The sequence below is a fragment of the Colletes latitarsis genome, chromosome 2 (genome assembly GCF_051014445.1).
Source record: "Colletes latitarsis isolate SP2378_abdomen chromosome 2, iyColLati1, whole genome shotgun sequence".
NCBI lineage: Eukaryota > Metazoa > Arthropoda > Insecta > Hymenoptera > Colletidae > Colletes > Colletes latitarsis.
The window spans coordinates 16,224,667-16,251,197 of NC_135135.1; the positions used below are offsets into that span (position 1 = coordinate 16,224,667).

At 40.4% G+C, this 26,531-nt stretch overlaps 2 protein-coding genes across 3 annotated transcripts; both read left to right on the forward strand.

Moving 5' to 3' along the window:
- Positions 1-588: 588 nt before the first annotated feature.
- On the forward strand, positions 589-8,140 carry LOC143346321 (zinc finger protein Elbow). Of its 2 annotated transcripts, none has more exons than XM_076774317.1 (2): positions 589-722; positions 4,289-8,140. In XM_076774317.1, the coding sequence occupies exons 1-2, from the start codon at positions 630-632 to the stop codon at positions 5,636-5,638; spliced, it is 1,443 nt and encodes a 480-aa protein (XP_076630432.1). In that variant the 5' UTR covers positions 589-629; the 3' UTR covers positions 5,639-8,140. The 2 variants fall into 2 exon arrangements, with proteins under 2 accessions (XP_076630432.1, XP_076630441.1); XM_076774326.1 differs by lacking the exon at positions 589-722 and adding an exon at positions 971-1,112.
- Positions 8,141-9,522: 1,382 nt separating this feature from the next.
- Positions 9,523-13,870, forward strand: Rpii140 (RNA polymerase II subunit RpII140). The gene is made up of 4 exons (XM_076774306.1): positions 9,523-9,771; positions 9,880-12,500; positions 12,845-13,446; positions 13,514-13,870. Exons 1-4 carry the CDS (start codon positions 9,753-9,755, stop codon positions 13,797-13,799), a joined length of 3,528 nt encoding a protein of 1,175 aa, XP_076630421.1. The 5' UTR covers positions 9,523-9,752; the 3' UTR covers positions 13,800-13,870.
- Positions 13,871-26,531: the final 12,661 nt, after the last annotated feature.

The following is a 26,531-nucleotide window of genomic DNA, read 5'->3' on the forward strand; positions in this document are numbered from 1 at the left end:
TTGCGCTTCCCCTCACCGCGGCGGGGAAATTACGATTCCTTGGTCAGCGATGGCTACAAGTCGAATCTCAATCGCAATCTTTTTCAAAATTATTTTATTCATCGACGAAAATCGAGTTTACCTACTAAAGATAGCATTTAGGTAATCCTATTTAACTTGGCCACCCCTGTATAATATCTTAGATATTACGCCACTCAAGCTACTCACAAGGGGGCATCCCTCTAGTGTTGTGATTAAGAATTTTATTCCAAGAGTAGAAAACCCTTTCTGTGATCTGTAATAGTGATCCCTCTCTAATGGTCGTTGACTTAGGTCCACGACGCGATAGTATAGTGACCACATTCACCAGATATCGCATTCTGAATTGCTTTGCGCCAGTTCTAAGAATGTGGATGGCTCAGCGAAGAGTATCGAGGGGAAAGGTAGCGAGCATGAAACGAGGGACTAGTGAAACGTCGGTGGTTCTAGCGCTGAGAGAGCATCGTCTCCATCGCTAGTGTTGAAAGTATAATGGTGGGGGGGAGTACATATATAGGTTGTAGCGACGAAGCGTGAAGGGGTAAGCTTCCTCAGCGTACGTGGCGCTGTGCGGCGAGGCGAGGCGGGGTGAGTCAGCTGAACGCTCGTCGATGGACAAGTGGTGGGGGGGTGGTACGGGGAAGCTCGGTCGAGGGAACAGTACGCGAACCTACTCAGTAGCGATTCGAAGTCGGTCGCGTGAAGTAAATGTTATTTGTTATGTAATGCGTACCGTGTATCCCAATTTCTTCATTTTTCTCTGCATCCTGGTGTGTTGTGTTCCTTGCAAACCGGATGAGAATTGTGTGTCGAAGGAGTACGCTTTCAGGAGCTGCCAAATGGCTCCGTTGACGTGCGCTTTCATTGTTCCTTCACTACGGATATAAGGAAGTGTACGGGGAAAAAGTGTTTGCACGGTTCGTCTCGGGGGTTTTGTTTTGTCAGTCCTCGGTGGACTGTCGCCAAGTGATCATAGTGTTGCCCGTTAGAAGCAGAGCCGTGCGAAGAAAGGGGACGAACATCTTTCTAAGATGCTGACTTCCAGCGCGAATCAGTACCTCCGACCGGAATACCTCACGCCTCTGCCTACTACGGTTAGTGTTGCCTTTCCGTTCCCCTCGTCTCTTCTTCTCCTACAACGCCTACAACAACCACGATCAAAATATAAACATTCCGTGCACGCTGGTAACATTTATCGCGTTCCTGGCGATTACGCTCGAGTTACAAAATTTTTGCACCGTTCGTTGCATTCCTACGTAATACAGGGTGACACCGTTCGAAGTTTCGCACGCAATTGTCTTGTAAACTCGGCCCCAAGAGACCTTCTTTCATTTTTTTAGGAACTCTCTTCGGGACGAGCTATAGTTTTGGGGATTATTACGTAGGATACCTCAAATGGATCAACCTGTATATTTTTTTAAGCACAAAATCGTGGATCATTAATTCCGTATACGCGAAATGAGTAAATACACCGCGGTGGTATCCGTTAAGAGCATAATTAATGAAACATCGGTGAAACGGTGTCAATGCAATAACAGCGCTATCGGATCGTTAACTCGGCATGAAATAAATATCTGCCGCGAAGGACAATCGTTTCGACGGTTCATTAATTGCGGCTGTCGGCGTTTCGTTAACCTCGACGAGAATGCATTTCTCGTCTTACCCTTTAACTCCTGTAAACTATTTTGAGGACAACGAGTGCTGGCAACGTTTCTGCTCAGACGTTCGCTGATTTACGAGCGCTGTAAATCAAAACGCGATTTGGTAACAATGCTGTACGGGGATAGGCACCAGAGAAGTCAGCGTTGCAAAAATGAACGAAAGTCGATCCGTTTTCTCTCTTTTTTTTAATTTTATTTTTACTTTCTTGCTACGCTACGAAGATGTTTACTTCTTAAACTGAATAGATTCGTGCTCAAATTTCTATGGTATTCCAAGTATTTTGCATATAGTAAAGGAATTGTATTATATTTTGCTAGAAAAGTTTTTTAGTACGTTACGTAGCTTTGCATTTATTATAACGTAAACAAATTTCAATGTCTCACATCTTAATCGTAACATTAGTAACTTATTGGATATGATTTTTATTTGAACGGTATATATAAAATTTTAAGAATGTAGTATATTATCTAACAGAATGTTTAGAAATATGCAAGAATTTGTATGAGTGAAGTTAGTTATTAGGCAGACAAAAATGTAGATATTTTAATTGTTACATAAAAAGCAATTTTAATAATAATGTTGTGCTTTCTAAGTTTGCAAATTATGCTCAAGATTTCGTAACCCATTTTTGTATTTTTCATTATGTTTTCGTGAAAGTATTACGCATGAGTTGGCAATGTTTTCCCGTTGAAAACGAGACCACACACGAGCTCGTTCGGAGCATTTCAACAACCGCATGTGTGCGGCGTAAGACAGAGATGGATAAAATTCTTACCTGAATAAAAAATAAAAAATAAGTGAAACATAACGCTTCGATTCAGTGATTTTGTGAAAAATATTTATTACGTATATTTTAAATTGTTTAAAATTAACGTATTTATATAAATTCATTGAATTTGTTACTTAATTATTATACAATTACAATCTCCAAGAATTCGCAGTACGTAGTCAGCATAATTTAGTTAATAAAGAAATGATTTTAATTAAATATTTCACCTGGAGGGGGTGGTTCTATATGAAAAAAACAAATCGGAAATGGAGAATAAAATTTTTCCATTTGAGAATTCGTTAAAAGGTTCATTGTGTCTCCAATACAGTACTGCGATTGTAGCGTAAGTAGAAACAGTGGGCAGTGGACAGACATACCACAGTAACTCGTATCCAATCGCACGCATAATCGACAAATTTTCAAATTCAATTATCTCAAAAACGAAGCCTCAAATTAAACAATTCTATCCATGATTATCGATTCTGAGGCACTTTGTATAGATTCTCGAGAACCTTGACTATCAAACGCATAAACATGTTTACACCTTCGATTATTGAGATTCCTTTACATATAAAATTAATTCGATCGAATTTTATTTGTCTGAAAGATTAATAATCTTTACTATTCTTTTTGAAGATTTGCACAAACTTCTTACAGTAACACTTGCATAGGAGTATTTTCGGGTTGATATTTGTACCAAAGATGGACCAACGCACGACGGCGCAGATTTTGTTAGACGATGATTAAAACTGTCCATAAGTTTCGTTAACTTTTTGCGGGTGCAATTAACATACAGGTTTAATCGTAATGCTGTAATAGCCTGTTGCAGTTCACAGCATTAATAACTGTCGGCATCGCGCCATTAGCAGAAGCAACCGTAAATGGCGGGTTAGTTGCATGAACGTTGCATTTTAATTACAGTGAACATCTGTTCGATGGACGTATCAGCCGCGAGAAATATCGTTCCTGTATACGCTAATTATACCAACTGCATCATCTCGGCTACCTCGAAACGAACACTCGCCCCGGCGCCAATATTAAATTTTCGCAAACATCCTACTAATCGCGTCTGCGTTGAAAACTCGCGTAATTAGCAATACATTCGTCTAATAGACATTATTCACTTTTTTTTTTTGTTCATCAGTTTAATAAAAGCGATAATGAACACGTCGAAAATTTACGAAGCCATCAAACTAAATAAACATTCTCAAAGTTAGTCAAAAATTAATAATTTGTTTTCGGTTAACAGTTAGCGATTATTGGTTAAATTTTCAATAACTCAGAGGGACCGTTTTAATTTTAACAGATAAATGTCGTCGATCATCTATAACTAATATAAGCAGATGCAGTTCATTGTAATTTAATTTATGATCATGATCAGTGGAAAATAAAATTCTCATTATTATGTATTCCATATCTCACGTTCGTAGATTTTACCATTTAACCTTTATAAGATGGGATAATATTCCAAATCGATTTTAATTCTAAAAAAAATATATATGCAAGTAAATTGTACAAAAAAGCAACTCAATTACATCATACTGAAGTGTAAATGTATTGTTTGAGAAAAGATATGTATTTAAGTAACCCGATGAAATAAAAGAAGACACAAATTTACGTCTACTTCTGCACAGTAGGTTACCGTTATGGATCTTATGACAATATTATGGATTTAATAAAACATTTAAATGGTCGAAAGTGTGAAGTTAGCAATAGGGATAACATTGTACCCCGGTTGATGGCCCGGAGACAACGGTACCCCAATCAATAAAACTAGCTTTATGGTCAGCAGGTGATCTAGCAACGAATCCTTTCCTCACGCATTAATTTTGTTTCCAGCTGGACGCAAAGAAGAGCCCCCTCGCCCTCCTGGCCCAGACTTGCAGTCAAATAGGAGCAGACACGCCGTCCAACAAATCTCTCTTAGGCTCCTTGGAGAAACAGTCGAGCGGGAAATCGTCAAAGACCGCGGAGCAATCGCGCGAAAAATCGTCGCCGATCGCGCCAACGTCCACGGAGTCCGCAAAGGCCAACTTCAAGCCGTACGAGTCGTGTTTGGGTCGCGAGAAAGCGGCGAGTCCGGACGAGCAGCGTTCAGCCTCTAGTCACTCGACGTCCGGCAGATCGAGGACACCCGGTAGTGGCAACAAACGATGCCCGAGTAACCAAAGCGCCTCGTCGATCCAAGCAGCGACGCCGCAGGGTCAAAAGACAGCGACGCCCAACGGCGACGTCGCCCGGGAGTCCCCTGCGTCCAGGTCTTCGGTGGTAAACATGTCGTCGGGTCAACTCGAGTCGAACTCGTCGCAACCGTCCGTTGTTAGCCCCGTCGGGGTGCTGGCTATGACGGATCCATCGATCAAGGATCTTCCGCTGGGTACCTTCAAGCCTGGAGTCAGTTTAGCGTCCTCGACCTACCTAAGTTACAACCCTCAGTTGCCCATCGACGTGATGGCGAGCTCGTTAGTGTCTCAGCACCACGCCGCGTTGAAGAGCGGCCTGGTGGCCGGGAATCCCTATCTGAGCTACGCGAGATTGAAAAATTCCGCTGGCCCGGACACTCTGATGCCCGTGTGCAGGGACCCGTACTGCACCGGGTGCCAACTCAACTCCCATTTGCTGGTGAGTTCCGCGAACGCGGCGGTCGCGAACGGGAAGCTGGCCTCCAGCACGGCTGGCTCTTGCCCCGCGGGCTGTGCTCAGTGCGATCACAAATCTAGTACGCCGTACGGGGCGTTAGGTGTCGCCGCCTACGCTCACGCACAGTTGGCTGCCCTGGCGGCAGCCTCGCAACTCCCCTACGTTTGCAACTGGATCGCCGGGGACACCGCTTACTGCGGCAAAAGGTTCTCCACGTCGGACGAGCTGCTCCAGCATCTCAGGAGCCACACGAGCGGAGCCACAGACACCTCGACGACGTTGTCCCTCCTGTCGCCCTCTGTCGGACTCCCACCGACCCATCCTTTGTTCTCCAGAACTTATCCCACGCCGCCACTGAGTCCCCTGGCCACCGCGCGCTACCACCCGTACGGTAAACCATCGCCATTGTTACCACATTCTCTGTCGTCTCTGGGTTTACCCCTTCCACCGCCGCATCCTCATTCACCCGCCGGCTTGCCGCCGTATTTCTCCCCGTACTCGCTGTACGGGGTCCCCCGTCTCGGCGCTGCGTCCGGAATGCCCCAATGAGCACTCGAACCTCGCCGATTAGACGCGTAAAGAAAAATATCAACCGTTTAACTGTGATCCATGTATGAATTATGAGGGAGTGTTTGATACAATAAGTTTCGACCGGCTGTTCCTCCGAATGGGTCCGAGGGCAGGAGGAACGAATGGCGAATATTAAATTTTAGCTTCGGGGATTTCATAGTTAGGTTTGGCTACGTCTTTCGTTGGAATACATATTCGGGTTGGATTAAAATTTTACGTAAAATGGGCGAGCTTATTTTTCATAGGGCAGCTTATAGAGTTTGCTTGCCAGTGCACGCGTAAACTGTCGCACTTTCTGCACGCACAACTGTCATCCCCCGATTCCTAGAATTGTTTCGAGTCGGGAAGTCCCCGCGTTATCGCAAATGAACTACATACTCATGTTTCATTGAAGTAAAAATAATAAAATTTGTATACTTACCAATTTTATAAACCAGCTTTAACCCTTGAATGACAGATGCTTAGACTTATTACTCGCAGTTCTTGAACGAGGAACTCGAAATGGTCGTGTATCCGCCGTACGAGGGTTGAATCGCAATTTCCGCAAAAATATACGCGTTCTATGGCATAATTCCTCCCTGTTATGGTTGTTCGTGAGTTTTTGTTTCTCTATAGGGCGATTATTTTCGATTAAAATTATTTCCCGACCCATGAACCGGAAACATTCGGTTTCTGGCTCGCCGCGTCCAACGTGCCACTTAATATTGAAAAATAAAACTAACGAGTGCCACGGGTAACGTTGAAAAACCAATGTTCAACTGTGATTTCCGAGTGAGAAAAGTGCTAACGCGCGTGAGTGAAATCTATTGCGCTTCCGCTATAGAGAATTATTGTATGTATATACGTGTATGGGTGATTTTAGAATTTATCGATACATACGCGATCACGGAGTTTTATTCGACACAACGAATAACGGACGGCTATTTTTAACGTAGACGAGTCCGCACAGAATCTTCACAGCGACGAAATAAAATTATTGTCACGTCCTTTGTCACGATATCATTATTTTTTAGTGCGTCGATCGAAGCATAAAACACACGTACACTTTAGCCATATTGCGTAGAATTTTTATTTTTAATATTGACCACGATTTATGGTTCACGCTTTGCGCACATTTCAAATTTACCGCCATAATTATACCAACCTTGATACGCCATGTTTATTCCTCTTCGCAGAGACATTTTTAATTAAATGTATAAAATTGACACACATTTTAAAGCTATTCAAATTGTTGCTCACTCTTCCTCGACAAGAATACAGATATTACAAACTTTGAAATAAAATAACCCAAGTTGTTTTAGTTTTTTTTTTTTTTTGTAATGCAATAACGACAAATAAACAATTCCAAGTTAAGAAATTATAATTACTTATTCGTGCTTCTTATTGAAATGCCCGTGATGACCTAAATTATGCTACAATTCGGTAAGGCCGAAATATGAAAGTATACGACGTTAAATATGGCTAAACTGAACATATGCTTCCGGCGACATACGCACGATCTAAATTATTTAACGTAAGAAATAATCGATTAGAAAGCACGGCGTTTGTTTAAGAATAGTACATAAATTTCCCAATAATCTTAATGCATTTGCCATTGAGGATGACTTTGCATTTTGCCATTTAAAATATTATACTTCGTAAACTCGTTATTTCTGTTTAGAACAGAAGTAGCTTATACAACTCGATTATTGAAAAGAAACTTCGTTTACCAGTGCTTGTTAGAACATTTGTTATACCCGGTGCTTAGAGGAAAAAAAAACTCTTAACTGGACACCGGATATTGCTTTGTACCTTTTTTTTTCTCTTATCGATCATAATGATAGTCTTACAAGTATAAATGCTAATGCGTTATGAATGTTTCAGTTGAGTGGTGTTAATTATTGGCAAGCAACGTGACGGCAAATATGTTAAAAGAAAAATCGCGAGGGTTATTGGGCGGTTCGGATCGATTATCGAAATTGTACGAGACGCAATTCCACACAGTTTCCGTTCGAAGTTCGTCGTACAAATAAACGAAACGCAAAACGTAAATTTTTTGATCGACTATGAAATCGTGATCGTATTTCCTCCGTTATTGCGAACATTCGAATTAATATACCGTAATCTGTCTATTCGTAGTATTTATAAATTACTATCTCTATCGATAACTCTTACTGTAATTATTGTACATTTGTTCATAGATATGTAGAGATAAGTCTAAAGGAAATAATTTTTCGACGAGGCGGCGGAGTTTAGTGATAATAGACGCGTGTACATAAGTTAAACAAATTCCTGACTAGGCGGCGAATATTGTGTCTATATTTTTGCGTAACCAAAGTTTTAGCAATCGACCCATAATTTCGTAGCGAATTCCTGTATAACAATGTTATCTACCGAAAAGAAACAAAAAGTATTGCAAGATATTCAGTTGTAAATAGATTTATTTTATTGTATATGAGATTTATATGTATATAAATATGTATACATGTACAATTATTATTACGATCGAGGACACTTTTAATGTCTGAACACCTTTGATTCACGAAAAAAGAAAAAGATTCTCATTATTTGTTAGAGGTTTTACAGTTAATCCCTATTTCGATCTTTTTATTTTTGTTTACTAGCCGTTTATTCTGTTACTATTGGTTTTTCTGTTAAAATAAAATGCAGTAGAATCTGGATAGTTACAGAAAGACGGGACTTAAAATTGTTCCAAGTACCGATTCATGCAACTATCGAGGTAATCGATTCGGTAAAGGAGTTTATACAAGATGGCGGTCTTGTAACAGACAACCTAAACTTATTTACTTTTGGCGACAGATTAAAATGCTTCGAACAAACCTTGTTCGTTTTCAAGGGGCACATAATCTGAGATCAAGAGTTTTCTTTTAGGTGGGGATGTTAAATGGGTCAGTGTTTATCTCTGCTTGTCTTTTGCGTGTGATATAATCGGCCAATAATGATCGAGGCTTCTGGGTGCAAGCCGTTTCCTTAGAGGAAATTCTTTCGACGTTTCGCCAGCATTGCAGTCAACTTCATCGAGAGATTAAATGACACTAACGTCGATATCGTGTGGATTAGGTCTATGTAAGATCTCTGTGTTTATCGTGTCACAGGTCACCGATCACCAATTAGAACTGTTTTTTTAAATATATTAATACGTTTTAAGACCTGAGAGGAACGAGTTCCAGAAGGGGTTTAAGCTGTAATCCTCGTTCCCATTGATATTATTGGGGTGTTTAATTAAAGACTCCCTAAATTTTCTGGTAAAATATCCACTGAGTTTTGGCTATTACTTGTTCCCGGACAAATAGTATTCCGTGACTAATAGTAATTTAATGTTCTATGGATTCTATGTAGCTCAATCTAACGGATCTTTCGTGATCTTTTAATCGAGTACTCCAAGCTGATTTAAACTTTCCCGTACGAACAGAGTATTATCTACGATCGAATATCAACCATCGAACGTCGATTTACAATATCACTTTATCAGCCTTTGAAGCGAAAAGAACTGATTTTGAAACTCTTTCTTCGTCGCCATTTTGTTTGGTTTGCAATGTTCACTGTTCCTTTCTTCATATAGTTTAATGTTACTACTAACGTAACGATCAACGTTATATAGAGCCTTGCAATATATGCCTTGCATTTTTCATTATGGAAAAGTTTAATGCCATTTACGAAAGAAACTTCCGCGGTCGTTTCCTTAAATCTTTACGATTGACGACGATGGTAATAAGAATGAAAATGTACTTTAAATATTTTAACCTGCGTCGCATACTACTTTTACGTGCCCGCCAAAGCTGTTTCTGGATTCCCCGACACCGCGCACACGCCAGAAAATGGGTTGGAGTTAACAGCACAATCTCACACACAAGAACTTGGTGATTAATGTGTAAATGTAGAGTGTGCGTGACTCTTCGAACGTGGGGTTGCAGTCTGGCATACCTGCTGCAATTCAACATGGCCGCGTTATTGACGCCATTTTCAACGAACATGCGCGAGACAGATCAGCTGTCTATAGTATACAGTAACTGAAACTTGTGATTCCTATATACGTTTTAAGTTTATTAGTGATACATTGTATATCAGCTCGTGAAATTTTGATAGACAAAACATGTATGCCCTCGAAGATGGTAAGAATCAATAATATTCGTATTTACAAAGAAAATTTTAGAGTAATAATGGTAGAATATAACCTTAACCTTCAAAAATGTTTATAAATGATTATATTTTTTATAAAGATCAATACGACGACGAGGATGCGGAAGAGATTTCATCGAAACTTTGGCAAGAAGCCTGTTGGATCGTCATTAACGCTTATTTTGATGAGAAAGGTCTTGTACGACAACAGCTTGACAGTTTTGATGAGTTCATTGAAATGTCTGTACAGAGAATCGTAGAAGATTCGCCGCAAATTGATCTACAAGCGGAGGCACAACATACTTCAGGTGAAATAGAAAATCCTGTTAGGCATTTGTTGAAATTTGAACAGATCTATCTGTCAAAGCCTACTCATTGGGAAAAGGATGGAGCTCCGTCTCCTATGATGCCAAACGAAGCTAGGCTCAGAAATTTGACATATTCTGCACCATTATACGTAGATATAACTAAAACGATTGTGAAAGATGGGGAAGATCCTATCGAAACTCAACATCAAAAAACGTTTATAGGGAAAATTCCAATTATGTTAAGATCAAAATACTGTTTACTTGCCGGTTTATCCGATCGTGATTTGACAGAATTAAACGAATGTCCATTAGATCCAGGTGGTTATTTTATTATTAATGGATCAGAAAAAGTACTAATTGCACAAGAAAAAATGGCCACAAATACAGTGTACGTCTTCAGCATGAAAGATGGCAAATATGCATATAAGTCTGAAATTAGATCATGTTTGGAACACAGTTCACGTCCTACATCTACACTATGGATCAATATGATGGCAAAGAGTGGGGCTAGTATTAAAAAGTCTGCCATAGGACAACGTATTATTGCTATTATTCCATACATTAAACAAGAGATTCCTATTATGATTGTTTTTCGGGCGCTCGGATTCGTAGCCGATCGCGATATTTTAGAACACATCATATACGATTTCGACGATCCCGAAATGATGGAAATGGTAAAACCTTCTTTGGACGAAGCTTTTGTCATACAAGAGCAGAATGTTGCATTAAATTTTATTGGTACTAGGGGTGCCAGACCTGGAGTAACTAAAGAGAAACGTATTAAATATGCTAGGGAAATTTTACAAAAGGAAATGCTTCCGCACGTAGGCATAAGTGATTTTTGTGAAACTAAGAAAGCCTACTTCCTGGGTTACATGGTCCATCGATTATTATCGGCGTCTCTCGGTAGGAGAGAGTTAGACGATCGCGATCACTACGGTAATAAAAGACTAGATTTGGCCGGGCCATTGTTGGCATTTTTATTCAGAGGACTATTTAAGAACCTGATGAAAGAAGTGCGATTATACGCACAGAAATTCATAGACAGGGGAAAAGACTTCAATCTGGAACTTGCCATCAAAACAAAAATTATTACCGATGGCTTACGGTATTCGCTTGCTACCGGAAATTGGGGAGATCAGAAGAAGGCTCATCAGGCCAGAGCCGGCGTGTCTCAAGTATTAAATAGATTAACGTTTGCATCGACACTTTCGCATTTGAGAAGAGTAAATTCTCCGATCGGGAGGGACGGGAAACTAGCGAAACCGCGTCAGTTGCATAACACATTATGGGGTATGTTGTGCCCCGCGGAAACACCGGAAGGTGCCGCCGTAGGGTTGGTAAAAAATCTGGCGTTAATGGCTTATATTAGCGTTGGATCTCAACCTTCTCCTATTCTTGAGTTCTTGGAGGAGTGGTCGATGGAGAATTTAGAGGAAATCGCGCCTAGTGCCATAGCCGATGCGACGAAGATATTTGTAAACGGCTGCTGGGTTGGTATCCACAGAGATCCGGACCAGTTAATGGCTACCTTGCGCAAACTGAGGCGTCAAATGGACATCATTGTATCGGAAGTATCTATGATCAGAGATATCAGAGATCGAGAAATCAGAATATACACGGATGCCGGAAGAATCAGTAGGCCTTTGTTAATCGTTGAAGGGCAGAATCTGCTGTTGAAAAAGAGACATATCGATATGTTGAAGGAAAGAGATTACAATAACGATGGCTGGCAGGAATTGGTAGGAAGCGGAGTAGTCGAATACATAGATACTTTAGAAGAAGAAACTGTGATGATCGCTATGTCGCCTGAGGATCTCAGGCAGGAGAAAGAATACGCTTATTGTACAACGTATACGCATTGCGAAATTCATCCAGCAATGATTTTGGGAGTCTGTGCCTCGATCATTCCCTTTCCTGATCACAACCAGAGCCCCAGGAACACTTATCAAAGCGCTATGGGTAAACAAGCTATGGGGGTGTACATCACAAACTTTCATGTGCGGATGGACACTTTGGCTCACGTATTGTACTATCCCCACAAACCTTTAGTCACAACAAGGTCTATGGAGTACCTTAGATTTCGTGAATTACCAGCTGGAATCAACAGTATAGTTGCTATTTTATGTTACACCGGTTACAATCAAGAGGACAGTGTTATCTTGAATGCTAGTGCTGTAGAGAGAGGTTTCTTTAGATCCGTGTTCTATAGATCCTACAAAGATTCAGAATCCAAAAGAATCGGTGATCAAGAAGAACAGTTTGAGAAGCCTACGCGGCAAACTTGCCAAGGAATGCGGAATGCTATCTACGACAAATTGGACGACGATGGAATTATTGCTCCGGGAATTCGGGTATCTGGAGACGACGTAGTTATAGGAAAAACCATTACTCTGCCGGAGACAGATGACGAAGTATGTATTACGTTATATTAACTCTTTGGGGCACACCGGGATTAAAAGTGTCCCACCTTTTTGATGCACTGTAATGCATGGTGGAACATTTTTAGTATAGGTTTTTATTTCGTCTTATTTACGTAAAGCAGTTGGTAATATCTTCAGCAAATGTTACAAATGTATTCACTTGTGTTGACAATATTCAACATGCCAAAACAGATTCATCAACTGTTGCAAGCGGAAGGTTTATTGCGACAAATTTAATAAAAATATACCAATTTTGTTATTTGAAATCCTGTGCCCCAAAGAGTGAAGTGAATTTATGGAACAAAGTATTCTAATTTGTTCGTTAATGTTTACAGTTGGATAGTACAACAAAGCGTTTCACGAAGAGGGACGCGTCCACCTTCTTACGTAACAGCGAAACTGGTATAGTGGATCAAGTGATGTTGACTCTGAACAGCGAAGGATACAAGTTTTGTAAAATAAGAGTACGGAGTGTACGCATTCCACAAATTGGCGACAAATTCGCTTCGCGGCACGGACAGAAAGGCACTTGCGGAATCCAGTACAGGCAGGAAGATATGCCATTTTCGTGCGAAGGTCTCACGCCGGACATAATCATTAACCCCCACGCTATCCCGTCGCGTATGACCATTGGCCATTTAATCGAGTGTATACAGGGGAAAGTGTCGGCTAACAAAGGTGAAATTGGCGATGCCACACCGTTCAATGATGCTGTAAATGTACAGAAGATTTCCACGCTTTTGCAAGAGTATGGGTATCAACTTAGAGGAAACGAAGTCATGTATAATGGTCATACCGGCCGCAAGATCAATGCCCAAGTATTTTTAGGACCAACTTATTATCAACGTTTGAAGCACATGGTGGATGATAAAATTCACAGTAGAGCTCGGGGACCTGTACAGATTTTAGTCCGGCAACCCATGGAAGGCAGAGCTAGGTAAACTAATCCCATTAGTTTTCTTTGTTGCTCGTAATTTGCATATTAATGATATTTTAATTTACAGAGACGGAGGTTTACGATTCGGTGAAATGGAGCGTGATTGTCAGATTTCTCACGGAGCAGCGCAATTTTTACGAGAACGTTTGTTCGAAGTTTCGGATCCGTACCGGATACACATATGCAATTTCTGCGGTTTGATAGCGATAGCAAATTTGAGAAATAATACGTTCGAATGTAAAGGTTGTAAAAACAAAACACAAATCTCCCAAGTTAGATTACCGTATGCGGCGAAGTTACTTTTCCAGGAACTTATGGCTATGAACATTGCGCCTCGATTAATGGTCGCATAAACGTTGATGTATTTATTGTTCTTTTATAAGGTTTTGCAAAATAAAGTCGAATAGAAGAAAACTGTATCATGCTTAGTTTTTTTGGAAAAATTTAGGTTCGTGTATTTTTTGGATACGTTACGAATCATACCTCGTCGTGTACACATAAAATGTGCAATGTACATTAATAATCGAATTATACAGAGTGTTCGGCCACCCCTGGGAAAAATTTAGTACGGGCGGAATTTTAAATGTTAATAATTTTTTAACGAAACCTCCATCAACAAATTGATATTCTTGATTTTCGTCTTATTTTGGCCTCTAGAATCCCCCACTAAATTTTTCTCAGGGGTGGCCGAACACCTTGTATATCAAATTATTTGAACAAAGTTTATATCGGCTCTACTATGTGGGCAAAGGAAAAATTTGCAACTTTCCTAAATTCATACCTTATAGGTTAAGACTGTCATTTGCCTCTTTAATATTGCTATTATTCAAATTCATAATATCGATAATCTCGAGAAATTACCTCTTCCATAAGATGCATAGTCAGTCTATCCTATAACTCGTCTGCGATGTAACTGATGAAGACATCGAAATAGATCTTCTAGCCATAAAATTTGATTTATTTCACACTTACTATCAGAGATGCCAGAAAGGCACCGAAGGTGTTCTCTCACACGTGCCAGATCACGCGTACGTGAGCTCGTGGAGTTTCGGAAAGTCGACAAAGGCAAACTGACGCATGCCCTCTTTCTCGATTCTCTGAAGTTGCCCGAAAACATTTCGCACTGTCTCGTGGGAGTCGAGAGAGAAAGGCTCTAATATCCGACTAATATCCGACCTCCCGTCAACAGGTCTCCACTGGCCTCTGCTGACCGCTGCTGACCACTCCTGGAATTTCTGACAACGTATAACGATTACGACTGGCTACTGTTAGTCTCTCCTAGCCTCTGCTGACCGCTGCTAACCACTCTTGGAATTTCTGACAACGTATAACGATTACTACTGACGTCTGCCAGCCTCCGCTGGCCTTTGCTGACCGCTGCTGACCACTCCTGTTACTTCTGACAACGTATAACGATTACGACTGGCTACTGTCAGCCTCTCCCAGCCTCTGCTGACCTCTGCTGACCACCCCTGATGCTTCTGGCAACGTATAACGATTACAACTTGCTACTGCTTGCCCCTGCTAGTCTCTGCATGCCTCTGCATCCCTCTGCTGACCTCTGCTGGCCCCTGCAGACCACGCTGACCTTTGTTAACAACTTCTAACATGATGTACATGTATTAAAACTTTGTATAATGTAAATCTATGACAATAAATGATATAATTTCAAAGAATTCTATGTGTTCTCATCACTTTTACCTTTCTTTTCCTCTCCCCATTATTCCCTTAGTTATAAGAAACCGTTTCTCTACTTAAAACTGGAATTCCAAAGTGCCCGGAGCGTTTTCTGAAATGCCGGTGACCTTGACCCACTTTCGAAACTGGGTCAAGGCCAAATCCTGATTCCCAAAGCGCCCGGAATTTTTCTAAGATTCGATGGCCTTGACCTACTTTCGAAATTGGGTCAAGGCCAAATCCGGATTCTCGAAGTGCCCGAAATTTTTCTGAGATTCGATGGCCTTGACCTACTTTCGAAATTGGGTCAAGGCTATCCGGATTTCCAAGTTGGCCCGAAGATTTCTAAAATTTCGAATAGCCTTGACCTACTTTCGAAATTGGGTCAAGGCCATCCGGATTTCCAAGTTGGCCCGAAGATTTCTAAAATTTCGAATGGCCTTGACCCACTTTCGAAATTGGGTCAAGGCCAAATCCGGATTCTCGAAGTGCCCGAAATTTTTCTGAGATTCGATGGCCTTAACCTACTTTCGAAATTGGGTCAAGGCCAAATCCGGATTCTCAAAGCGCCCGGAATTTTTCTAAGATTCGAATGGCCTTGACCCACTTTCGAAACTGGGCCAAGGTCAAGGTCAAATTCGGATTTCCAATGTTCCCGGAACATTTCTAAAATGCTGGTGAACTTGCGAAGAAGGTGGTACGCATCTTATAGATAAGAGAATGATTTGGAGAAGAAAAGGACAGTAAAAAATGATGAGAACACATTGAATACTTTGAAATTATATCATTTATTGTCATAGATTTACATTATACAACATTTTAATACATATAAACATATTATATTATATTACATCATGTTACAAGTTGTCAGCAACGGTCAGCAGTGGTCAGCGATGGTCAGCGATGGTCAGCGATGGTCAGCGATGGTCAGCTGACGTCGGGAGATGTTGGCAGAGGTTAACAGAAGAAGGCAGGAGTCGTAGTAATCGTTGTACGTTGCCAGAAATATAAGCGGTGGTCAGCAGAGGCCAGCAGTGGCAAGCAGAGATCACCAGGGGCGAATAGTAGCAAGTAGTAAGCGTTATATGTTGTCAGAAGCATCAGAGGTGGTCAGCAGCGGTCAGCAGAGACGAGCAGAGGCATGCAGTGGCAAGCAGAGATCAGCAGGGGCGAACAGTAGCATGTAGTAATTGTTATACGATGTCAGAAGCATCGGGGGTGGTCAGCAGTGTTCAGCAGAGGCCAGCAAAGGCATGCACAGGCAAGCAGAAACCTGCAAAGGCAAGCAGAGACTTGTAGGGGCATGCAGTAGTAAGTATTAATCGTTATACATTATCAGAAATACCTGCAGTGGTCAGTAGCATGCGGCAGAGGCCAGGAAAGTTCAGCAGAGACAAGCACACACTGACAGAGATCAGCAAAGACCAACAGAGGTTAGCAGAAGTCAGTAGTAATCGTTATAGGTTGTCAGAAATATAAGCGATGGTCAGCAGAGTCCAGCAGAGGCAAGCAGTAATCAGGAGCAGTCAGTAACAGTCGCTGTATGGTGTAAAAAGTTGGCGGGAGTTGTGTACTTTTGTCAGCACTGGTCATCAGAGGTCATCAGAGGCAAATAGAAACCGGGAGTAATTTGCAGAATTCAGTAATGAACTCTAGGAAAGGCAAGTAAAAATAGCTGGGCAGTCGAGATTCCGAATCGCATGCCGTTGACGTGAGGTCGGATTTCAGTTGTTCAAGAGCGAGAAGGCAAATGTGAGCCTGCCTCTCTTAACTCCCATGGGACGTGTCCACGGTACACTCGGCGCTTCGTCTGGCATCTCTGGTTTATACCAGAGATAACAGATCACGCGTATGTACGTGAGCTTGTAGTGTTTCGAAAAGTCGACAAAGGTAAACTGACTGTTCTCCTTCAAGAGTATTAGACGGCAAACCGGTGTTCGAAGATAACTGCCCCTCCACTTACGCGCGCTAATAACAATTTGTACGCGACTCTTAAGTTCGGACAGCTTTGGGAATTCGAGGAAGAAGGTGAATATGAGCCTTCAAACGTCCAAGTTTGTCGTGAAATAGTTCGTTATCTCCGACGCTAGATGGCGCTTATTTTTCTACCTCGAACCCTCTGGTGGAAAAACGTCCAAGTTTGTCGTGAAATAATTCGTTATCTCCGACACTAGATGTCGCCTATTTTTTCTACCTCCAACCCTCTGGTGGGAAATCGTCCAAGTTTGTCGTGAAATAGTTCATCTTCTCCGACACTAGATGGCGCCTATTTCTCTATCTCGAGAATTAGTTGTGGTACCATCTCGCGTTAGAGAAAAAGTACTATTTCCCGACAAACTTGGACGTTTTTCCACCAGAGGGTTGGAGGTAGATTAATGGGCGCCATCTAGCGTCGAAGATTACGAACTATTTCACGACAAACAGCTGCGAAAACAGCTGAATGAATTTCAATGAAATTTTACATTTAAATTTTATGTTCTCATTTCAAGGTCTGATTAGATTTTGAGCGTGATCTGCTCCCGGATAATGATGATTATATGTCTAATAATTTTATAATTATTTCGGTACATATACATTATTTGTAAAAACTTTTTAAAACGATTCATATAAATCTTAAGAAGGATTAAGATCAAATAAACTTTTCTCCTATTTTTTCTAGAAAGGAAAAATTAAACGAAATCTTATACATTGCATACCTACCTAAACCACATTAAAAACGTATGCCACAAATATTTTAGAATAATATTGTTCAAAGCAGTCCCACTCGTAAAGGGTTAATTAAGGATTAATTAAAACGAAAAAGTACCGTGCACGCTGTAACAATCTTCAGTAACAAATATTTTGTAAAGATATGATTTAAATAGGAAAATGAATTGCTACAGAAATGGATTACTACTGATTTTTCCCGCTATGTTTTTCAGTAATCGTATCAATTTGTTACACAGAATCAAATGCTATATATTTGACTTAACTTAACTTTAATTCATAACGATTGAAAATGGAATTTGAAACGTTTTAATTTCGCCGAAAGAAACCTTATTGGTTGCAATTAATTACCCTTTCACCTGCATTTTTGTTTGGAAACGGAATTTCTGTAGATGTCCCGTTGGACCGTCGGAAATAATTGATCGCATTGTGCAATCCTTGGGGTTTGAATTTTTTCTTAGCGAAACTATATTACGTATGCCGTACGCACGAGTAACATGGTACACAGTTGCTTCGAGCATCTTACCTGTCGACTGCCAATCAACTCGCTGGTTGGCTAGGTGACAAGAAAGCCGGTTGCTGAAAAAGAAGATTAATCGATGCACCACAAAGGATCGCCGGTCGACACAATGGGTTCTTTGTGCCGCCGACGTTATTGCAACAGGCATCCACAGAATGTTGGGCGTTCGCGCAACGTCGTCTTAAGAAGCCGTGCGTGATTAATTAGCTACCTCGATAATTGAGCATGTTTTGTGATTTCCAACGGTAACGGAAGCATGCATTTAAAATTTCCAATCTCGTCGACGTTCCCTGTTACTATATCTACTCCTCTCATTTTTATTAGGAATAATTAGGTCGTGCAGAACGAGTAGGAATAAACATTTATACAGAGTGTTCGACCACTTATGGGAAAAATTTTAATGGGAGATTCTGGAGGCCAAAATAAGACGAAACCCAAGAATACTAATTTGTTGATGGAGGCTTCGTTAAAAAGTTATTAACAATTAAATTAAAAAATTTCTCAAATCGTTCTAAAAAAATTATTTTCGATTGCAGGGGTCGGTTGCAATCATTTTTGGTCATTACACATACCCCCGAAATCCTACGAATTTTCGAGAAAAAAATTGTTTACCGAAAATATAATTTCTGGCCAGAAATGTCTGCCCGAATTTTCATGCGAATCTTTAAAACGTCATAACTTTTGAACGGATTGAACGATTTTAATGTTTAAAAAAGCAAACTACGCGTATTTTGACGGAGAATATGTAGAAATCGCAAAAATATTGGAAAAGTTGGTCCTTGACCCCGTAAAATGAGAAAAACCCCATAAAAATGGTCCAATTTTCAAACAACCATAACTCCTACAATTGTGAATATATTTAAATGAAACTTTTTTCTGGAGTAGAGCTCATGGGTACCTACAAAAAGGTATTAGACAACTTTTCTGTAGGGGGTCAAATAAAATTATTAAAAATCAAAAATGAATTTTTAAGAAAAATCGACAGGGGGTGCCCAAATTTTTCAGTGAAATTGAAAAGTTTCAAATCGTTTTAGAAAAATTATTTTTGGTTGCGGGGGTCGATTATAACCATTTTTGATGAATAGATATACCCCCGAAATCCTACCCAGTTTCGAGAAAAAAATTCGTGAAGGTGTGAAATTTTTCGACAAAATTAAAAATTTCTTAAATCGTTCTAAAAAAATTATTTTCGATTGCAGGGGTCGATTGTAATCATTTTTGGTCATTACACATACCCCCGAATTCCTACGCACTTTCGAGAAAAAAATTATTTATCGAAAATCTAATGTGAGGCCAGAAATGCTTCCCTGAAATTTAATGTTTATCTTTAAAATGTCATAACTTCTGAACGGATTGAACGATTTTAATGTTTAAAAAAGCAAACTACGCGTATTTTGACGGAGAATATGTAGAAATTGCAAAAATATTCAAAAAGTTAGTCCTTGACTCCGCAAAATGAGAAAAACCCTATAAAAATGGTCCAATTTTCAAACAGCCATAACTCCTACAATTGTGAATATATTTCAATGAAACTTTTTTCTGGAGTAGAACTCATGGGTACCTACAAAAAAGTATTAGACAACTTTTCTGTAGGGGGTCAAATAAAATTATTAAAAATCAAAAATGAATTTTTAAGAAAAATCGATAAGGGTAGGTGCCTAAATTTTTCAACGAAAAAAAAATTTTTCAAATCGTTCTAAAAAAATTATTTTCGGTTGCGGAGGCCAATTACAATAATTTTTGGTGAATAGACCTACCCCCGAAATCCTACTCCCTTTCTAGAAAAAAATTCAGTATGGGCAGAACTTTAAACGTTAATAACTTTTTAACGAAGCCTCCATCAACAAATTAGTATCCTTGATTTTCGTCTTATTTTGACCTCTAGAATCTCCCATAAAAATTTTTCCCTGGTGTGGCCGAACACCCTGTATATATCATCAAGCATCGTCGTAACTACTGTCTGATATGAATTATTAACCGTAGCAAATAATAAGAATGAAAATATGAGACTTTGTCAGGATTTTTCAACGAAAGCAATGGCGACGTAGGGAACAGGCGACAAATCGTTCACGGAGGAATTTCGATGCAGACGCACGGGACCTATACGTATACACGATGTGAAACGCGTAGATATAGCAAAAGGAAGACAAACGACGCGTCGGTGGAGCTCAAGTAGAAGAGATTAGTCTCGGGATGATGAACGGTCGACGAAAAACCGCGGTTCGTGTCATAGCGTTTACGAGAGGAGGACGAACGAGGGATCGGGAGTCAAAAGGGAAAAGAGGATGGAACGCCCCAACGAAGGTATATTCCAGCGGAAAGGAGCATGCAGCGATGTCAGGGAGGTTTCTCGCAATTAGTCAAGTTTCCCCGTCCGCGAACGACTGTGTCCGGCACCGTACCGGTTTATTTATGGCCCCCGGGATCCGTGTAAACACGATAGTAGACGCAGAAGGGGAAACTCCCGGGTCCCCGGCGTGCTCATTCCATTCCATTCGATTCATTTCAACTCGATTTGGCTCGACACGACTCAACACGTGTAACTCCTCGTCGTCCTACAACTTAATGTTCTTTCTTTCAGTCCAGCCATCGTTTGTACCGCTTAAAAATTCGTTTTTCTCGCCTAAGATTTTGAACTTGTATCAAAAATTAAATACCTGTTACTTCGTAATATATTATTAATTTATTTATTGTTAATTCTTGATACAAATAACGATATTTTAAATGCTTTCGACAGACTGGAATGTTGAATTCTTAGATTTGTATTATCTGCACATCAAAATGATAAGCATTCGATTCATCTGACCTTGGTTCTCGACAGAAATTCAAAGAAACTTTCAGTCTCCTCGAATTTGTCCATATTTTCATACCTATTGTTTGCAATAATTATTAATTAACATCAGACAATAGTTTAAATAATGCTCGATAGCGTGGGTTGTATAAGTAATTGTTTTTAATACCATTTTCCGTAGAATATTCATTTTTCGGTCAAAGGCACGGTTAACCGTTAATTGATTGGTGAACTCGCCAAGGACAGTCTTCCCCACCCCTTCGACTCCTCTGTCTGAGGCTAAGTCACGCTGCCCGTGACGAACTCCCTCTTACTCCTCTGGGCTGGCGGACATGGCGGAACGTCGTAGGGCTGCGCTCCACTTCCACTGCCCACTACTGACCACTGGCGAGCTCTGATGACCAATACTGACCAGAAGTGACCACGACTGACCACTCGTAAGAAGTTCGTGAGAATTGCTGACCACTACTGACCAATACTGACCATTGCTGATCAGTGGTGAGATATATCAGAATCCCACGTCTACCATTTCTGTTCCGAAATTTACATGTCTGCTGGCCTTGAATGTGTCGTTTCACCTCGATTTTGTATATTTGGCCCCCTTACAGGTACGACTTCTTGCTACTGGTTTGATTTGTTTGGTGCATATTTTATGTTGCAAATACAAATTTGTTTCACTGACCATTAGTGACCAGTAGTGAGTGAATTCCGAATCTCCCGTTTGTAATTTCTTTTTCGACCTTCAAGCGTCTGTTGGGCTTGAATATGGGGTTTCGTCTCGCTTTTATTTCTCCAGTCTCCTTTCATATTTCACTATTTGTTCCTTGTTTGGTTTGATCCATGCATATTCCATATTGCACGTACAAATCTCTTTCACTGACCACTATCGACACAATGGCGAGTGATATGTCTATCTTCCATTTCTCACTTCTTTCACGACATTCAAATGTTTGCTGGGCTTGAATATATCGTTTCGCCTCGCATTGATTTGTCTGGTTCCCTTACATATTTCACTTCTAGCTCCTTGTTTGTGAATGTGTTTGTTCCCCTATTTTATTCATATCTCTAATGTTGCTTGTTCTATATGTAGTGCTTCTGTCCCTGTCTATTTTTACGTCACTGATTTATTTTGTTTCAGATCTTCGTATCACCCAATTTATTATATTTAATTGTTTAATTAATCGCAAATGCAGCCTTTTGTAGATTGTTTCAGCTTACCTACAGGTCTCCATCATCGTGGGACATCGTGGGACGACATCGCAAGGACATCGAGGGACTTTATTAAATTTATTTTTAAGGCCGCGATACCAAGCAATTATTAACATAGCTTCTCGTTCACTCGTTCTCTCGTTTCTTGCTTCGATCACCGCTGTCTCATTGACTGAAACATGTGATCGGCCGTCCAGTTCGTCCGAAAGATCTAATCGCCTGCCAATGATAGATCGATTTCTAGAAATAGAAATCAATCTACCAAGGGTAGTGTCGATTCGATCTGAAGATCTGCTGCACGGTTCAGCATCGCGTCGCGTCGCGTCTCCCACGATTTAGCTTCATCCCTCTTTTTAAACAAAATAATTGCTTGGTACAATTAAACTAGACTTAAGCGCCGACGTATGTGCCAAGCAATTGTTCACCAACTTAGCTTCTCTCGACTCGTTCTCTCGTTTCTTGCTTCGATCACCGCTGTTTCATTGAACGAAACATGTGATCGGCCGTCCAGTTGGTCCGAAAGATCTAATCGCCTTCCCTTGGTAGCTCGATCGAGGGAAAATGTTTCTTCGCTGGAAGGTGTGGAGTTTCCGTATCCTGCGGAAACGCACACCTTCCAGCGGAAGTCGTCCTTGTCTCAGGTACTCTCTCTTTGTCAGACAGCCTAAGTCGGGTCCTTCGGGCTCCCGGCGGGTTGCGTTGGAGAAATGGAGACCTCGATTCAAGGGCGCAGCATCCGTTTTCCTACTGAGATCGAGTTAGCAACGGCAGTAGATTCGATCCCAAAGATCCGCTGTACGGTTCAGCATCGCGTCGCGTCGCGTCTCCCACGATTTAGCTTCATTCCTTTTTTTAAACAAAACAATTGCTTGGCACAATTAACCTAGACTTAAGCGCCGACGATCATTGTACGCGTCTACGTATGTGTCAAGGAATTGTTCACCAACTTAGTTTCTCGTTCACTCGTTCTCTCGTTTCTTGCTTCGATCACCGCTGTTTCATTGAACGAAACATGTGATCGGCCGTCCAGTTGGTCCGAAAGATCTAATCGCCTTCCCTTGGTAGCTCGATCGAGGGAAAATGTTTCTTCGCTGGAAGGTGTGGAGTTTCCGTATCCTGCGGAAACGCACACCTTCCAGTGGAAGTCGTCCTTGTCTCAGGTATTCTCTCTTTGTCAGACAGCCTAAGTCGGGTCCTTCGGGCTCCCGGCGGGTTGCGTTGGAGAAATGGAGACCTCGATTCAAGGGCGCAGCATCCGTTTTCCTACTGAGATCGAGTTAGCAACGGCAGTAGATTCGATTCCAAAGATCCGCTGTACGGTTCAGCATCGCGTCGCGTCGCGTCACCCACGATTTAGCTTCATCCCTCGTTTAAACCAAATAATTACTTGGCACAACTAAACTAGAAGATCGAAGGGACTTTAGTTCCTTCTATCTTCTTAGTTTAGTCACTCAGATTGTAAAATTGCGCAAGGGAGATCGATGGAACTTGGATTCCATCTATCTCCCTTTGGGTCTCCACTCGCAGCAACCTCCACGTGGTGAGACCTGGGTAATATTATTTAGCGTTTGATTAATAATTGTATCGCTCTTAGCTGGGTAATGCAATTATTAATTAAAAAGTAAATAATATTAGCAAATTGGCTGCGATTCGCCTTGGATAAGTCATCATAAATATAGAGCTTCTTCGCTAGGTTAACTTTGATTCTCATTGATTCATCAAAGATTCTAGAGTATTGTCACAGACGAGGTATACGAGTAGATCTTTCACCCAATGTATTTCTTCGGCCCATTTTTAGGGGGTCTCGAAACCCCATTACTATTTTCATATCATTCACGACGTTACCAACAGATTAAAAAATGAATTTTAATCCCTTCCATAGTCCACTCACATGTATTTACGCATACACTACAGTTGTCTGCCCATCAATACTAATTCAGTGAGTAGTTTCTCAACTGACCACCATCCATGAGAAGAGGACGCTAAAATCACCCCCGAATTTTCAGATCGATATGGCAGTCAGATTGGGCCACGAAAATTCATAAGGTGAAAGGTCTGCTCGTATACCTCGTCTGCAATATTATTTTCTTGAACGAATACCATCGATGGGAATAGTCTGCCATAAATCTTTTGATACTTTTGTATAGATCGCACGAACCGAGCTCCATAGTCTCCCCTCCGTTTGACACAATGAAAACGAAGGGAGGAGGAGAGATTTTTGTGGATCTCGAACCGAATTCCGGATGGGAGTTAGGTTCGCGACGAAAGCTATTTTAAATAAAGCGGTGAACGTATGGTAATTCCGTAGACAGCGTTTCACGGTAGCGTTGAACGTATCCTACCGGTCCGATAGCTCTCGATGGGACGCTGAATGGCGTACGAAAGCTAAAACCTTGATATCCAGTATCGAGTGTGCATCTTTATGCCGTTGGTATCGGTTTATGGTGCCCTAGGTAATCTTTATCTCCCCATACCGGGGAGTTAAACTTTCCGCGTAAGTGCAACGTTGGCTGGTAAATAACCGTGTGAAAAGTTGCAACCAAGGAAACAACGTCTTGGGAATTGTTTATTGCTTTCCTAGCCTTTATCGATCCCTGTTATTCGATATACAGCGGGGAAGAAAAGCTAGTGAACACGATATTCTTATTATACCGAAAGCTATCTTCTCTTATCGCTCCATAGACGTTTATGTAATATATGCAAAGAATAATGAAAGAATATATTCGCTGTGTAGAACATTATTCAAATTATTTTCGCATTTTTGTTGTTGTTGAGAGGTAAAATATTTTTCTTTTCAATGGTAGTAGGTGTTCTTCTCTGATTTTTAAATTAACTAAAACTGATGAAAATAACGGGTATTTAATTTCTGAAAAATTAATTTATTTCCTGCCAGACGAAGTAACGATCTTATTGGAATAAGAGGAGCCTGGATATTATCGTATTGGTTGTATTTATATGTATATTCGTCTGGTTTCTTAAAGAACAGGAAAGAAGGGAAGACGGTATACTGGCGCTGAATTGAATTTTTTTCAATTCATTCCCACTTCCCACAAGGGAGACTCTCAAAGATGATGAGTGTCTGCGCTCGACAGCACCACTTATTCGTAGTAAATTCTCATTATTTTTAAATTGGAAATGAGGAATGCGCGTGGCGGGTGTGGCGAAGGCCTTTAACGGCAGAAGAGTCGAGGAAATTAATGTAATTACCGGGTTGGCGTTAATAATAGTCATCGTTCTCGGTTCGAAACGAAAAACAAAAGAGATAATCCTTCACACACATTTAATACTAAATATATAGTAACATCTTCGCGTTGCAGGAATCAAAATTCCAAAAAATATATAAATTTTATTTTTATCTCGTTTCGCCTTTGTCTGTAGCAAAATAAAATGAGAAAGATTAAAAAATTTGTTTGTTCACTTAAAACGTTTTGAATTAAAACACATCTCTAACATTATAATTTACAGTGGTGTGGCTACTGTAAAATAATAATATATGATAAAATAGGTACCACTCGAAGTCGAAGATTCTATTTCATATAAATATTTTCTCGGTTATTTATAAATAAATTGGAACCGTATGAAAACATAAAAATCTGAAGCAAACAGTTCATTTTTATGAAGAATCCTCAAAAATATTTTATAAATTCTTGATTTTATACCGTTTGAAGGCAAACCTTTGCAAATAAATTTTAAAAAGGGGTAAAACGAAGATTCTGATAATGTTCAACATTAAATTGTGAAAATACGATATTTGCTTCAAACTCATTTATTAATCGGAGCCAATATACAGTCTGTCCTCGAGGCAGTACTTTTACAATAACATAGTATTATATCTCTTGAAAAATAAGAACTGTACTAGATTAGTAAAGGTATAAATCGAGAGTATTAGATATTTCGCTGTATCTAAGGACAAAATTTCATTTACAATATTAGATTTACATATTCAGGCCATTGCGTCGAAATAGGTTAGACACAATAAACAATGAACATTTCATACAAAGGACATAGCAAGTAGGAGAGGTACCTATCGTTCGTTCGAACATACAGGAAGCAATATATTTGTTATAGAACGATGCTATACGTTCACGCGAAAATAAAGCTCTTCGAATGTCTATAACATTAGATTACTTTTAAAAACAATATATAGAAACTCTCGAAGTAACAATTCTTTACCGAAACAAG